General features: G+C 40.0%; 1 protein-coding gene across 3 annotated transcripts in view; it reads left to right on the plus strand.

Annotated features, from left to right (window-relative positions):
• Positions 1-15,978, plus strand: part of LOC146321001 (glutamate receptor ionotropic, kainate 2) — a 371,281-nt gene that overhangs the window by 305,308 nt on the left and 49,995 nt on the right. For all 3 annotated transcript variants that reach the window (XM_084725990.1, XM_084725988.1, XM_084725989.1), the window contains exon 15: positions 13,843-14,068. In XM_084725990.1, coding sequence (XP_084582116.1) covers positions 13,843-14,068 — 226 coding nt within the window. The remainder of the gene's footprint in view (positions 1-13,842; positions 14,069-15,978) is intronic.

The following is a 15,978-nucleotide window of genomic DNA, read 5'->3' on the forward strand; positions in this document are numbered from 1 at the left end:
ACTGTTTGGGTAATTATTGACTTCTGCTGTAAAATACAAGTCTAATGGTGGCTAATTATGTAAATGTCTGCGCGGGATAGTCTCTGAAGCATTGAAGCGTGTCACTCGTCTTCCTAGCAGGGACGTTCCCTATGGACTGCCGCTACAATAACACTGAATAATTTAATAAGCAAACACACACCACTGCTGTGTCTTGCTTGTTAGCTAATAAAATCACATCTTATTAAAGGCAGGGCTGTTTCTTCACCTTGTGTGTGTATAATGGGGCGATGGCCGTCAGAGTGTGCGGCACAGACAGTAGCCCTTCACACGGCTGTGGCACTGAGCTCATGTCCCCAGGCTGTACAAGCCTGAATTGTTTTGCATTAGCCATAAGACAAATGGGAGAGACGCCTCCAGCATGGTGATTAAATCACGCATATAAAGCTCACTGAGATGATGTGCTGATACCTGAGAGAGGAGAGAGGCAGGCTGAGCTCATGGTTGCATCACCCAAACTGTTTACGATCACATGAATAAAATTCACAACAAAACAGCAGCAAAATGCATTTATAATAACGGATGGATATTTTTATGACTACAATTTCTGTGTATCTATATTTAATCCAAGTTTCTTTTCCATAGCATTTCATTGAGGAGGGACTGTATTGGGTTATGTATGTTTCTAATAGCATCCTCATTGTTACTCAGCATAGGAACACAGGAGTCTGCTGGATAATGTAAACATCTATAGGTTGATGTTACGGCCATGAAGTTTAAAGGAGAAATCTGTAATATATTGTAATAAATTGTAAAATGACTACGACATATCATCAGAGATAAAGGAAACATGTTTGAAATACTCGCCACTCCAAGCTTTCTATTCCAGGATGGAATAACTTTTTTTGCATTTCCATTTCAAGTTAATTAGAGTTCAAATAATGCTGAATGAGCTAGTGCCTGTTTGTGAATCATAAGTTATTGCCAAGTTATTAATAAATCTTGAAGAAGGCATACATGTTTCTAATGGCTAAATTGAGCAAAATATTAATGGAGTTTGGCAGCAGTGAGACAGACAGCCACTTAACTCATCTTCCAGAGTGTGTATTTTCAGAGCAGTGGGCTTTTCAGGAAAATGGGCTTAGTTTTACATAATAATAATTGCCCCTAATAACAGACAACTCACTGTTATTAGCAGCTGATCAACTTAATGGAAGACTCGGCCTTGCTTGTTATTCTCAGTTCTTACAAGATTGCACACATCCTGCGCTCCTGTAGAGCTCCTGCAGAGCTTCTGCAGCACTCCTGCAGAGCTCCTGTAGAGCTGCTGCAGCCTGTCTGTCCCTGCCATGTCGGGGGAGGAGGGGACGGGGGGAAGTAATTTGCTTCAACTCACTATTTGGACTGCTCATTTTTGTGTGGGCAATGGCTGCATATTGCTCCTTTAATCCATGTCTCTTTTTCATAGCATTTCACTGAGGATGGACTATTGGTTTATGTAGGTTTTTAGTACCATCCTCATTGTTACTCAACATAGGTACACAGGAATAAATATAATGTAAAAACTTACAGGTTGATGTTTTGGCCATGAAGTTTGCTTATTTTAACTTATTTATGTCACTTTACTGGGTTGCTCTAAATATTACGATATCCATGTGCCTCAGCTCCTGTTGCTATGGAGAAGAAACCAAAGATGTATGTGAAAGCTGTAGTAAATTCAGAATAGCAAGTGCATTGAGGCAGCTAGACTCTTGTGAAATTAACCCAGAATCTTTCTTCAGAAATTGCCCCCCTTCCTCTCAGGGCTATAATTTAAGCAAATCAGAACACATAGCCGACTGCTGGAATCATTGAAACAGCAGGACTTCATGGTTTGGTTATTTTAGGTACAAAAATCATTTGGTTAGGATTAGTCAACAAAATGATTTAGTTAAGTAAGAGGAAAGATGGTTTTGGTTAAAGTAAATATATTATGTTACATAACACACGGTCCATTAATGTTCCTAAGTGTAGGGGGGAATGAGGTATGTTACACAAGTCATGTGATGCAAGTGACACAAGACACAAACCCCGTCTCCTGGGTGAAAGGCCTGTGTTTGTATGAGCCATTGATCCACAACACCACCTCCATACAGACTTTCTCGCTCTTTATAGGTCTACTTTAATAATTACTACGGCTACTAGAGGTGGCTGCCTAACAGTAAATGTAAATATGGGTTGTAATGAGGTGCTTACACAGATGAACTATATGCCAATGTTTCTGGTGGTAATGGGCTTTTTTTTGGCAGTACTAATTAGAATGTCCCATCAACATGGTTCTTATTTATATCCCTGGACACTGACAGTCTCTTTTATGAATTAATGCACCATTCCTTCTGGTGTTTCTAGTGTTTGCCCCGGTCATAATAACTGGATGGGCTAAAGGGAATATTCTTACACTGACAGGCAAACAAGCAGATCGCACCATTAAACTGAATAATAGTGTGGCTTTCTGGTTTGAACAGTATTAGAAACATCTGGGACAATGTAAGTACACAACTCAGCAAAATAAATAAAGTAGGTCTGGTCGTTTTTAGACATTTTAATATAGAAATCTTAAATGTTAAAACTTTGAAGGTGGATAGTATGTCAGTGGTGTGTTTTCAGTGTGTTTCTGTTGCCACCAAGTAGCCAAAAAAATACTGTAAATAAATAAATAAAACTAAAATTACAGGGTTAACCAGGTGTCAATGTCTCACAGCATTTTGTGAAATAGCCACAAAATTTAATCTAGGGAAAGATTGCAGTTTGGGTTAAAATAAGTACTTCCTTAAAACAATCAACACTGACTATTGGTCTCACATGGGAAGCCAACCCCAGTCACCTGGTTGTTTTAACTGCGCTGATTGGAGGACCTGTTTACCTGAGAAAAATGCTCACCCAACCTTTAAAGGTCGGTTCTGTTCACTGGTTTTGAAAAAATCTAGAGGAAAGAGAGATAGAAATCATTTGTTTTTGTATGCACAGCTCCAGATATCTTATATTGACATTATGTCCATTTAAGTATTTTTTGTCTTGGTTTTCATGATTTTTTAAATTACCCTAGAGATAATATGAATCATATTTGTCTGTGTTCTCTTTCATTTTTATATGTCCATTACGTTGGGCGTCGTCAGTCGTTTTATGATCTCAAAATCCTCTGTTGTTGTTTCTGTCTTTCTGTAAATTTCCCTGCAAGGATCATTAAGGTTTCATTCCATCTCATGTGAAATAGACTCAGCAGAAGATAAAACATGAAAAAAAATCAATGCGATTCCTTTCCTGCACTACATTCCAGTATCTGATCTGCTGCTGTTCCACTCAACTTTCTCACAGGTCGAGCTGACAAAGCTACAAATGTGACTGTGAATGCAGAATTGCTTTTCCTTTTATAGCCACTTGTGTTTAGTGTCAACAGTGTATCATAAACAGTACGTGTAAAATCTGGCGTGAGAGAAAGCTTCATAAATGCAAAGTTGTTGTTTGTGCTGACAAAAACTGTGCGCCGTTTCCCTCCGCGCACTGGATTCTTTTGATTAGGGCCCTTTGAAAAATATGCAAACCACTTTGGCAAGCAACGAGCACCGAGTCTTGACAAGGACCAGCAGAATGAGTGTGTGCTGTTGATGACAATTCAAGGCTACACTCATTCACACACACACGCTAAATACTGTATGCACAAAAGCTAAACCACGTTGTGTGTACTAACTCAGTTTCACTCAGATTCTCAGAAACACATAAACCAAGACACAGTCACATGTACAGAAGGAATACACACAGCTGCACAGCCATTATCACAGACACAAACGCTGCTTAATAGTCTATTTCCTCTTTTTTCTCATGCAGAAACACAGAAACTGGGTGTTTACATGGTGTTAAATACCTGATTTGATTGCTGTTGTGTTTTGACAATGGAAAACATCAGTAGATGGGTGATTATTAAATGTGATAATACCTGAAAGACTGTGGTCTGTGGTCTTGAAGCATGAAGTGTCAATAAAATAATACTGCAGGAAACTAAAACATTCAAAAATGAACTGAAATTATCAGCAGCATGTGAAGAAATAACAGTTTTGACCTTATGTCAAATAAAGACCCGAACACTGTGGATACTCTCTAGTATCAACTTTGCAGGTATAGTGCTCCGTGGTAAAGTTAGCTATAATAAATATACAATGACTGAATGGACTTTCAAAATAAAGGCAAAAATACTACATTGGTAGGTTTAGGAAAAGATCATGGTTTGGGTTAAATAAGTATGTTACCTAACTGAACCTACAAGTTCATGTATGGAATGGGACATACTTAAGTTACATATCCACTGTCCTGTGAAAACCACTCGTCTCCAAAATGTCAACTTTTCAGGAGCTGAGAAGAACAGGCATGTTTTCAGCTTCATGGCAATGCATTTTTCAGATCATCCACTGGCTTTGTAAATTAAGAAACAGGATAACTGTCTCAACTCATAAAGAATCCCTCTCCCCTTCAGTTTTAAAAATTCAAGCCAAATTTGGAGATAAGTAGTTTTCACAGGACAGAAATGATTAGTAAGTACGTAATGTAACATTACATAACTTACGGCATATGCTTTCTCAGTACACTTTCTCACTTTTTATACTACAGTGCCTCACTTTGGCAGCATCAAAACATCATAAAGGAGTGCCTGCAGAAATGATGCTACAGGGTTACCCACAGCAACATAGTGTGAAGCGTAGGAGCACTGACCAAGCTGCCATATTTGATACGTTGGACAACACATCTTTATACCTAAATGCCAGAATAGGTTGATTGTCAATTATGCTCAAAACAATGTATAGTACTGGTGAAGAGTACCAGCAGCAACATGTTTACTGGACCTTCACTACATGACATAAGTCATATGACATAACTCATGGCACAAGTAGTTCATGTTGTAAAATCATCCCAGTCTGGTTAGGTTTAGGCAGTAAAAAATACTTGTTTAGGAAAAGATTGTAGTTTGGCTTAAAATAACTACACTATGCATGTCACATGATGGATGTGGTGAGACAGACATCACATCATAATAACATTTTAATAACTCTACCTTCACAGGAGTTGTACCGTAGTCTCCTAAGTGAAAAACCTGTGCTTGTTTTAGCCATCCATCCATCCATCCATCCATCCATCCATCCATCCATCCATCCATCCATCCCACCTCCTCAAAATGTGGACTGTCTTGCTCCTTATACTTCTTCTGTCATATGTACGAAATCAATTTGGGACAACAGTAAAGAGACAAAAGTTAGAATAAGCTGCTTGCACTTTTGCCTAACATGCACATTCTTATGAGCTAGTTTCAGAGATACCTAATAAAGTTAGCATGTAAACCAGCTAGCTGTTTAGTATAATTCCACTTTGTATGTTAAGACGCGATAGTGAATCAATAGTGTGAATGGGACGAATGAATGTAGTCTCTCTCACTTAGTGACAATCCCCTCTCTGATGGCAGGAGTGACATAATTGCAGAACTGACCAGGTGTGCAGAGGTGTGAAAGAAAGGTGGGGTTACAGCTTGATACCCCTGGACACAGCTGTGTCGTGTTCTGCCACAAGAAGTGCTGCAGAAATTTCTGTCACAACGTCACGTAAAGCTGCAGAGAGCAGATCAAGCTTGCAGGAAATGAGACACAGAAACAGCACACTGGTCTGGCCAGTTTTCAAAATAAAAGACCCTTTGCAGACTTGGGATCATAAAAACAGACAAAAAATAAACTATTTAACTACAGTGCCTGTGGTAGATGCACAAAAATCAAGGAAAAATCACAAAATCAACAATGTATATGTTATGTAATAAATCATAAAATGACCATGATGTGTCAGCATAGATCAAGGAAACGTGTAAGTGTCTGTGAGTTGTAAGAAATCATACATAATCTTGTAGAAACCATAGATAAATGTTCTAAATGTTAAATTCAGAAAAGTGTTAATGGAGTTTGGCAGGCAGTAAGACAGGCAGCCATTGAACTCATCATCCACAGTGTTATATCAGGGCCCCGTTTCCCAGAGTTGGGAAACAGCCCGGGAGACCTTAAGATACAACTTACAATGCACATAGCGCTACGAAGGCTCTGGGAAATGGGGCCCAGAAAAGTAGGCTTTTGTTTTCATGATAACAGGCTGAACTTTACATTGACACACAATTAAGAGTTAAAAACAGCTCATCAGCTCACAGTGGAAGACTCGTCATTGCTTGTTATTGTCGATTCGCAAGGTTGCGTGCATCCTGCAGAGCTCCTGCAGAGCTCCTGCAGCCTGCCTGTCTCTGCTGTGTCTGGGGAGGACGGGGCAGGGTGAAACAAAAATCTTAAATCTTTATTTCAATCTGTTTGATCTATTTTTGCATAATGCAATGGCTACATATTGCTCTCTCAAGTTACATTAAAACATTTTATATTTTTTAAAATTCCCAAATGTCTTTTCTTGGTTGCATACACTTTAGCACTTTCTTTAGACCTATTGATGTAGCCCACCCCATAGTTAAATAAATTGATTATACATGTAAGATAAAAAAAAAAAAGTTTGTCTGTAAGGAACTTTGTAAATGTTAACAGTGAATCTCACAGGACCTTGCAGTAACCCACACTCCTCTTGATGAATATCACAAAGTAAATATAGTCTTGCATCTCCAACAACATTATCATGTTAAATGAGTCTGCCCCCTTTAAGTCTGCTATTTGATTTTACAGAACTGGGATGATTACTGTGCACTTTTGTTTCTAGCTCCCCAAGGTCCTGCAGCACAGCTTTAGTTTGATTTGTTATTTTGTTGACTCTGCACTGTTGGCTAGAAAATAGGCTCCACAGCTACTGTAAGCTGTTACGTGATGTTTCAGGGCTTGCTGACCCAAACCCGCTGCTCTCCTCTGCTTGCACCGCTCAGAGAAGTGAAGCAAATAGAACAATTAATGTCTTGTTTTCGGAGGAGAAGCTGAACTTTCTGTGGAGGGCTGGTAGAGCTGTCTGACAGGGCCTGCAGGGGATTTCTCTGAATGGGAACTTCAGGCTTGTGTGAGGAATTTAAATGTATATTTTCTGCATAAAATAGAAACTGAGCAGAATGCTTTGTCAAGACCTTGTGCTCTGAATGCTTATTAGAGTGTATTCATTTCTCAACAGCTACAATTTGTGACAAAGAAATTTCTATAAGGTTGAAAAAAAAAGAGAAATATTAATTCATTTAATTAGAGTTACAAAAGAAAATAGACCTGACATCCAGTTCAAGGCAAACTGTTAGTTTTATATATTACCTCTGACAATCACACCTTGTCTGTAATCCACAATCTGTGATTTTTCAATAAAAATTGCTTGAAAACTGCTTAAAGAAAAAAATGTGTAATTTAATTACCACCAACGGGCATGTAGGTTAAAGGTGCAGGCAGCTAATTCCAACTGATATGTCTGTGTAGGTGGCACCCCCTAGTGAATATAGTAAGTATGACAGGAGAAGTACAAGGAGCCAGAAACTCATTTGGTGGAGCACAGGACCGCAGTCTGACTGCGTGGAACAAAAAGTAAACATGACGTTAGTTAAAGTTTTGAGTTGAGTTGAGTTAAACTGTTGTTATGGAATAACTTTCATCATGTGACATAAAGCACGCTCTTTTCCTCAACTTAACCAAGTTTTAATACCTAAACCCAAGCAATCTGTGATTATTTCACAACGTAAACTACATCTGTCATGTGAGTTGTGTCGTTGCATAATCGATGTCACTTCTGTGGCATGACACACATAGCATAGCTATTTTAACCCAAATCGCAGTATTTTTCTTAACCAAACCAAAAAGTATTTGTGCCTAAACCTAACAAAAATGTCACGTGAATTATGTCACATATGTTTGCTGAATGTGTCTTTTTATGAGCTGTAAGAAATCAGAAATAATCTTTTAGACGGACTGGATGTTAATTACGGTTAAATTGAGCAATATGTTAATGGAGTGTGGCAGGCAGTGAGACAGCCAATCACCAAACTCCAACTCCAGAGTGTGTATTTTCAGAGCAGTAGGCTTTTGTTTTCAGGATAACGGACATTTCAACCTATTTAATTTATGGCTCCACCTTGTTATTTGGACTGCAATTCTCATTTATGGACACTAGGGTCTTACATATCGATCCTTTAAGTCTGTACAGAGAAAAGTCTTCTGTTCAATTGTAAAAAGAGATTTTAGGTCATTTAGCAGTCCTCCGACCTAACATTGCCTCTGACTGCCTACAAATATGTTCTTCCATTGTTGGCTCTAATTATGACAGGAATAACAGCATAATAATAATGTTTTTTGAAAATGAGGTGGGGTGGGTGGACCAGTCAAACAAACACAGGACTTTCACACAGGAGACCATTTATGTCACGTGTGAATCCCAAAGTTAACACTGATTTATTTTAAAGTTATGTCACTCATGTTATTGATGTGAACTTCCATAACTAAGTTACTGTATTTTAGCCTGAACCATGATCTCTTATCGAAACTAACCAAGTAGTTTTGTTGCCTAAACCTAATCTAAGTACTTAAGTATTTTGAAAGCCGACCCTGATGCTGCGTGAATTTTATATTTTTATTTTATTGCTAACTTGACTGCAGAGCTCTGCACCTACAGCAGCATAGTTATAGTATAAGACCACTGACCAAGCTGCTGTATTTGACAAGTGGGGAGTGAGAACATGTTGCTGTAATACATCCATGATGGTTCCACACAGAGCTGATGGAACCTTCTAGACGAAATAATACAAGTCTAACAGAAATGTAACATTTCCATCCTGTTCTCTACATTGTTTTTCACTGTTTGAGGTTCAACTTGCTGAAGTCATGTTAATGTACCCTCTTCTTCTGCGATGATATAATGGTTTTCTGACAGGGGAATTGGCGCCACCTACTGCTTATCTTATGAACCAACTACTAATAATTGGATAACATCAGTTGGATACAAACATTCAATTTGCATTGAAATTTATTTCAAATTTATGACAAATTGGGATGGAAATGCAGATATATATTGCATCAAGGCTGAGTAGACAATGGTGCTTGGACAACAAGCTCTTCTTGGTTGAGGTTAGGCCAAGGTTGTGGTCAAGGTTAAGAAACCAACTGTCAGTAGGAGACAGGATGCAGCCCAAAAGACAAATACACACACTAAATTGTCAGCTGGCCTCCGTTTCAGCTGCATTTTGCAGGTGAACTGTGGATCTAAAGTGCTGCCATTGGATGAAAACTGCATTTGAACTAGTTTGCTTATACTGGGGATGAAGAGTGGTTGTACTTATTTCAGTCTACTGTGTGCAGTTGGGTAATGTAGAAAAAATAGTAAACGATCAAATAAACCAGATTGGACTACTCAATATTAACAGACTGGTCAAGAATGGGAGCAAAAATCAATTATCCATTACTTCCCACAATATAAACTGCTGGTGGAACAAGAAATATGCTGACAGTCTTTTTTATCTATCTTTAGAGCCTTACCAGTAGTGAACAAAGTTGACATGTTGGCCTCGGAGTGATGGAAGACGAGGGCTGGAATGCCAAAATGGAGCGAGTTTTTCCTTCAGGGAGCATTAATGTATCCTGAAAATTTCTAGATGGTTTGAGACAACTTGTCTGCTCGTCAACGGACGTTCTGATCCCAAATAAGTGCTCGAAGGTAGCTCAGGCAGTCAACAAAATCAGTAGGAGTGATCCTCCAGGGACCATGAATATTGATACCAAGTGAAATGGAAATCTGGCCAGCAGCTGTCAAGATAATTTGGTCGGGCCCTAAGTGATGGATATCAATATTGGAGCTAAGATATGATTTCAACAATAGTTTGGGTCTCAGTGGAAGTTTAATCATATCAGCTGTAAATGTTTTTACAGAGGGTTTTCCACCCTGACAGACTGTCTGGGGGGGACAACCCTGTCTTGTGTCAACCTCGTCTGTCAGCTTATATCTCTACTAGTTATCATGCTTTTTTGTGGAGCTTGAGGTAGATGGTTGAGTGAATAAAACTCATGAGTCTGAAATTCAGGTTTGCTTCCTGTGCTCCACGTGTTGTTAGAATTGTGAAAACACTTGGTTAAGGTCAAGGAAGGCTGGTGGTTGGTGGTGTCTGAATACTAAAGTCATTCTGTGAAAAGTGTATTTCATTGATGGTTGAAGAAATGTAATGCTTTGAATGAGTCTCATTCGGCTTTCTGCTTTAGTGATGGCAGTCTACTTTTGTGGATTATAACAGCTTGAAATTACACCCTGTCCCTTTAACCTGCTGCTGTTATTTCATTAAAAGCACATCAGTTAGGTTTCTCTTAGCATTCTAAGCCTCAGCCTAATGCAAGATAACATTCCATATTTTGTGATCAAATAATGTATAATGTCAGATATATGGTCCACCTGAATTCATTAAATTGCGTTATTCAAGTTTTCATAAAGTCACTGAACCAAGTCTGACTAATGTTACCAATTATTATATTCAACAAACTACAGTCCAACTACAACCATAGTAATACTGTAGCTTGTTAAGGAGCAGTGTTTTACTCTTGGTTAAAGGAAATAATTGAGTTGGAAAATTAGAAACTTTTAGGTTGACTTTTCTTAGATTTAAGTTACATTCGTGCAAACTGTTGATTTGAAAGCTTAAAACAATCATGTTCATCTAACTTGTTAACTTGATTTAAAAAGACTTAATTCATTTGTGTGTTACCAATTGAAGTATTTTTTTTTTAAGTTGGTCCAATAATTCAGTGTAGTAATAGCACACTAGTGGCATCCCAGACTCATTCTCCAGACTTAAATATCTTAACCAATATTAATTGGGTTGCCATGAAGATTTGCGCACTCATGGTCTCCAGTAAATGAATTCAACAGACTTGGTGATTCTCCTCTTGTGTCCCAATGATGTTTTTGGTTTTGGGGTGAAATATCAACTGCAGATTGCCAGGAATTTAGGTTATTTTAATAGTGTGTGCCCAGCCCTGGTCAGTTTGGCTGGTCTTGGGCTTGCATGGCCACAAATTGGGAGCATGCGGAAGTCAACAATCCTAGATCCTATGCATGTACCATCTGGTGAGGAAATTTACATCACACGGACCAGAACAGACCCTCACACACCTGTCGATGCAGAGAGTATAGTATTTACCTTCTATCAGTACTGTGTGTAAATGGATTGATCTGGACATGTGCAGATGCATTTATTGTGTGTGGCTTTCGTGTCAGGTTTGTGATTCTTAACAGCTAGTCCATACCGGACTGCGCTGCCTCCCAGAGCAGCCTCATTCCCAGGTCATCAAATATCTACGCTTTGGATTGGTGGCTCAGACAGAGCTCATCAAAACAGTGAGACTTAACAATCAATCCAACCCTAAGCATCCGTATTTGACACCCTGGGAATTAGAATCAACAATTGACTGTCTTTCATCTGAACCTCTTACTCTACCTCTGTCCCAGTGGCAGACTCACACTGCCTGATGAGCGGGGGCAAAAAAAATAAAAGGGCACCAAGGTGCTGAACAATGTGATGCATTATATCATATTGTCCTTTGGAAGGGCACTCTAAAGGGTACTTCAGCACATTTTCTCTATTGGAGGGAATTCTAGAGGGCATTTGACCATATTTTGTCCACTGATAGGTCACCTTATCACGTTTTATCTTCTGGAGGGTACTCTATGAGACACTTCACTGTTCACTGGAAGGGTGCTCTAAAAGGCACTTGATCACATTTTGTCCATAGGAAGGTGACTTAGCCACTTACTCTACTGGACGGGCACTTTAGGGGGCACTTCGCCACATTTTGTCCACTGAAAGGGCACTTTACTGCTTTTTTTTCTGGTGAGCACTCTACAGGGCACTTCGCCATGTTTTACCTACTGGAAGGGCACTCTAGAGGACACTTAACTGCATTGTGTCCACTGAAAGGGCACTTTCTCACCTTTTCTTTACTGTAAAGGCACTCTTGAGGGCACATTAACACATTTTGTCCACTCGGAGGGGATTTTGTCACATTGTCTTGGACACTGGGACACTCTAAAGGGTATTTGTCATGTTTTATCTACCATAGGGGCATCAAAGAGGGCACTTTTGCTTTGTCTTTTGAACATGGGGGCACTAGTGCTCCGTTCACGAGAATGGAGTGAAGACTACTGCCTTTTGCAATCGTATACCTTCGTAAGGCAGATTTCTCCCTTATATCAGCTGCAAAAACAGGATTTCAGAATAGAATGGACATAGAAAACACAATCCCATAGTGATTTTTCCACAATGACAAATGTGGAAACAAGCCAAAATGTCTCACTTGGTGATATTCTGGTATTAAAATTGTCATATTAAGTCTATTAAATATTAAAAATCCTTAAATATCCTTTCTATCTCAAATGTGTCTCAGAGTAAGACACAAAGCAGTTAATAGACAGTGTAAAGACTCACTCAAGCAGTAATAGAGAGGATTACTCACTCACCATGTTGATCTAACTGAGGCTGATGGTGGTTTTGGCTGGCTCTTTTCTCCCCATCACCCCACATCACTCACTGCTGCGCCGCCTAACATACAGCTGGGGGCCGTTCTGCTCTCAGTGATTGTGATTTAAGGACGTACAGAGAAAAATGCAGGGCTGAAATCTGCAGCACACATCTGAATACAGCGGGAGATTGTAGAGCATCGCTAATCTGCGGCCACTTCAATGTGATGGAGGGATTAACTGGGTATTTTTACAGATGTGTGAAAAAGGAGGACAGCATTCTTTAACAGAGGCAGGCAGGTGATGACTTGAGACTATCAGACTGGTCTGGACTTGGTGTTGTAGTAATTGAAGGGGCTTGGATATTCAGATTCACTTAGCTTAAACAAAAAGGATGTGACATATTCTGCAATGTCATGGATGGATCCTTTTGGATTTGTTTGCTATTTCGGATTTGACAGCTATTCATCGCGTCATGTACCCGTTGCGTTTTCCAACATCTCTCATATGGTTTAGGCGCAATCAGCTCTGGGTCCCTGTGTGGAGGCTCTGGGAAGCCCACCTTGGCTTTCTGCCTGACTCGGAGTGTAGGTGGTTATCTGACTCCCCGTGTATTCACAGCCACCGCTCTCGCCTTATCAGCAGTCTGAAGCTTGCATGCTCAATCGCCTGATTTGTCAAGGGTGACTCCGAAAGATTCTGATAGGCACTCCGCAAATCACCCAGTTGATCTAAAATATCGACCAGCCACAAAAAGTCATTACACACAATAATGGCGGGCAGGACCTTGAAGATGTGACTTAATTAGGTTTCAAATGGCTTCAAAAATGCCTTCAAATCTGCTCCCCTGGAGAGTAATGCGCTCTCGGATTTTTCTCCATGATTACAGGTGTGGAAAGTAAGGCACACTGCTGCTGACAAGGCCGCTGCTGCTCCTAACTATAGGTGATAGCAGCAGCTCAGACAGCAGAGATGTTCGGTCACACAAAATCACACGGCCGCTGCTATTTAGCATGCTCATCTGCTTCAGCCTATATTCTCCCCCACAAGCGATAATGACTGAGGCAGACAGAAGGCATATAACGCTGCTGGAGATGCAGAAAAAAGTTCTGCCGAAGCAACGGATGTGTTTTCCTAATGAAATTTTGAAAATAATTGAATGTAAATGTCTCTGCAGGCCTTGATAGAGCTGGGTACTTGTGACAGTATTCAAATGAGTGATGTGAGAACTCTGCCCGTCTTTGTTTCCTTTAGCGGCTTCAGGCTATTACAACTGCAGGGACAAAAATAATTCTTCATTAACCTCCAACCTGGAACTTCACATCCATCAAAACACAGTAGAGCTTTTCCGTTTACATTGTTCTGTTTCTTTTCTCACTCACAATGCCAACCTGTGTCTCCTCACAGAAAACCAAGATCTCCACGTATGATAAGATGTGGGAGTTCATGAGCAGCCGGAGGCACTCAGTGATGGTGAAGAACATTGAGGAAGGCATTCACCGTGTGCTCACCTCGGACTACGCATTCCTCATGGAGTCCACCACCATCGAGTTTGTAACGCAGCGCAACTGCAACCTCACCCAAATTGGAGGCCTCATTGATTCAAAAGCCTACGGGGTGGGCACCCCAATGGGTATGTATATGATTATTTATAACTCACCAAAGGGCTTTTTACACTGTACTTATCCCACGGCTAAACGCATTATTAGCAACCTTCTTCGTCATAGACTAAGAAAGCTTTCGCTCCTATTCCTAAGTGGGTGAACTCTGACTTTCGCTTTGGGCTTGCTGGCCCTGCTCTGTAGCAGGGTTAGCCCTAAATGTGCAGTGTTATTTCCTGAAAATCACTTAAACAAGGGGCTTTATGGTGCTGCTGTTGAAGAGCAGCACGCACATTCTAGAACAGTCACTCCCATAGACTGGGTTGTGACCCACAGGAGATTTTATTTGGGTCCCCTAAAAAACAGAGATGGAAGAAATTCTGCAAAAATTAAGATTTATATCTGCAGTACATCTTTTATAAAACATTTAAAATGTGTATATTGTTTTACTGTTGGGAGGAAAGAACAAGAGCCTGTTAACTTTCCCTAAACGCATTTATTTTGTTCTCTACTGTAAAAATGAAAAAGTTGAGAAAATTTAAAATTTCAAGGCAACCTCCTTTTTGAGCCCAACTCAAACTCTTAAGTTTTAAAAACAATTTACCAACTAATGTTTTGTAGAGATAATTTACTTTTCTTCTTTAGATAAGGTTATCTCAACCTTTTGTTTTTGTTGTTGTTTTCTTGATGAGAGAAAATAAAATGTTGGAGTAAGATAAAGTATTCAATGTGTATATGCATGCATCAAGATAATATATAGTGATGTGGAAATGTCAGTAACAATGGTCGAGGCTGTTCATTAAGGCATAAATTGGCTTTACCAAGATTCATTAATAATGGCATATTTTAAAGTGGGTCATGATGATTTGTAACTTTTATTAAGCGGGTCTCCAGAAAAAAAAGTTTGGGAAACACTGTTCTAGAATGAAAAAAATAGTCGTGTGAAGAAACGGACATTTAACCCAGGGCTTGTAGAAGTGCAGTGTGAGTCGTATTGCCCTGGGCTTATGTTGACCCTGTTTTAATAACGTGTATGTGTGGAAAGGGGCAAAATTTTCCCAGGGTCAACTCTTAGCCCAGGGCTGTCCATAAGCCTGGGGCTAAACTCTCATATGTTTCAAAATTGACATGCTGCTCAAAGTTGAGTAACACTGCATGTTAACTGCAGTTTGAAGATGTTCTGTAGCAGGTAACATTTGGGCTAAGCTGCTTTCTTTGAATTGAGCTGTTGGTCGAATTGCTTTTGGTCGTTTGCAACAGTCATTGTTAAAGTTCAACCTCTGCTTGCTGGTTTTGTCAACACATTGAGGTGTGCTGGGTATGTAGAGTCCTACCATGAGTTTACAATGCATAGGTCATGGATTGTCATTAGTTTTTGCTAAATGCCCTCACATAGAGTGTGTGTTTCAGGCTTGTAAGGCAGAGGGTGGCTCAGTCGTTTACATTTCATGTCCCAGGTTTGAATCCTGGCTGGAGGGGGGGGGGGGGGGGGGGGCGCTTTCTGTGTGGAGTTTGCATGTTCTCGCTGGTTTGCATGGATTCTCTCCTGGTGCTCTGGTTTCCCCCACCAACTAACCAAGTATGTTCGATCATTTTTCCTGTCAGCGCACTTGAACTGGTCTCAGAATACCAGACAGTTGGACATCTTGCCGTCTACCCTGATCTGGGGGTTTCTAAATGCAAGGTAGTTGTGAGAATAGCTGCTGACACCTTACCACAAACAATGCTCTGCACCCATTCTCCTCATGTCACCACTCCAGTATGAAGCAATGCCCTTTGGATTGGTTCAGTGTTTGAGTCTTTTTTTAAGCTCTAGTTGTTTCCAGACAGTTTTAGGACTGGGAGATTGTCCTCGGTCTCTACTGAGTGTAACATTTAATGACTGACTTGTGGGTCTACCCTTGACCAAGGTTCTGGCCTAGAACTGGAGTTGGTCCCTTGG

This window comes from Lutjanus erythropterus, chromosome 9, assembly GCF_056507025.1.
Source record: "Lutjanus erythropterus isolate fLutEry1 chromosome 9, fLutEry1.hap2, whole genome shotgun sequence".
NCBI lineage: Eukaryota > Metazoa > Chordata > Actinopteri > Lutjaniformes > Lutjanidae > Lutjanus > Lutjanus erythropterus.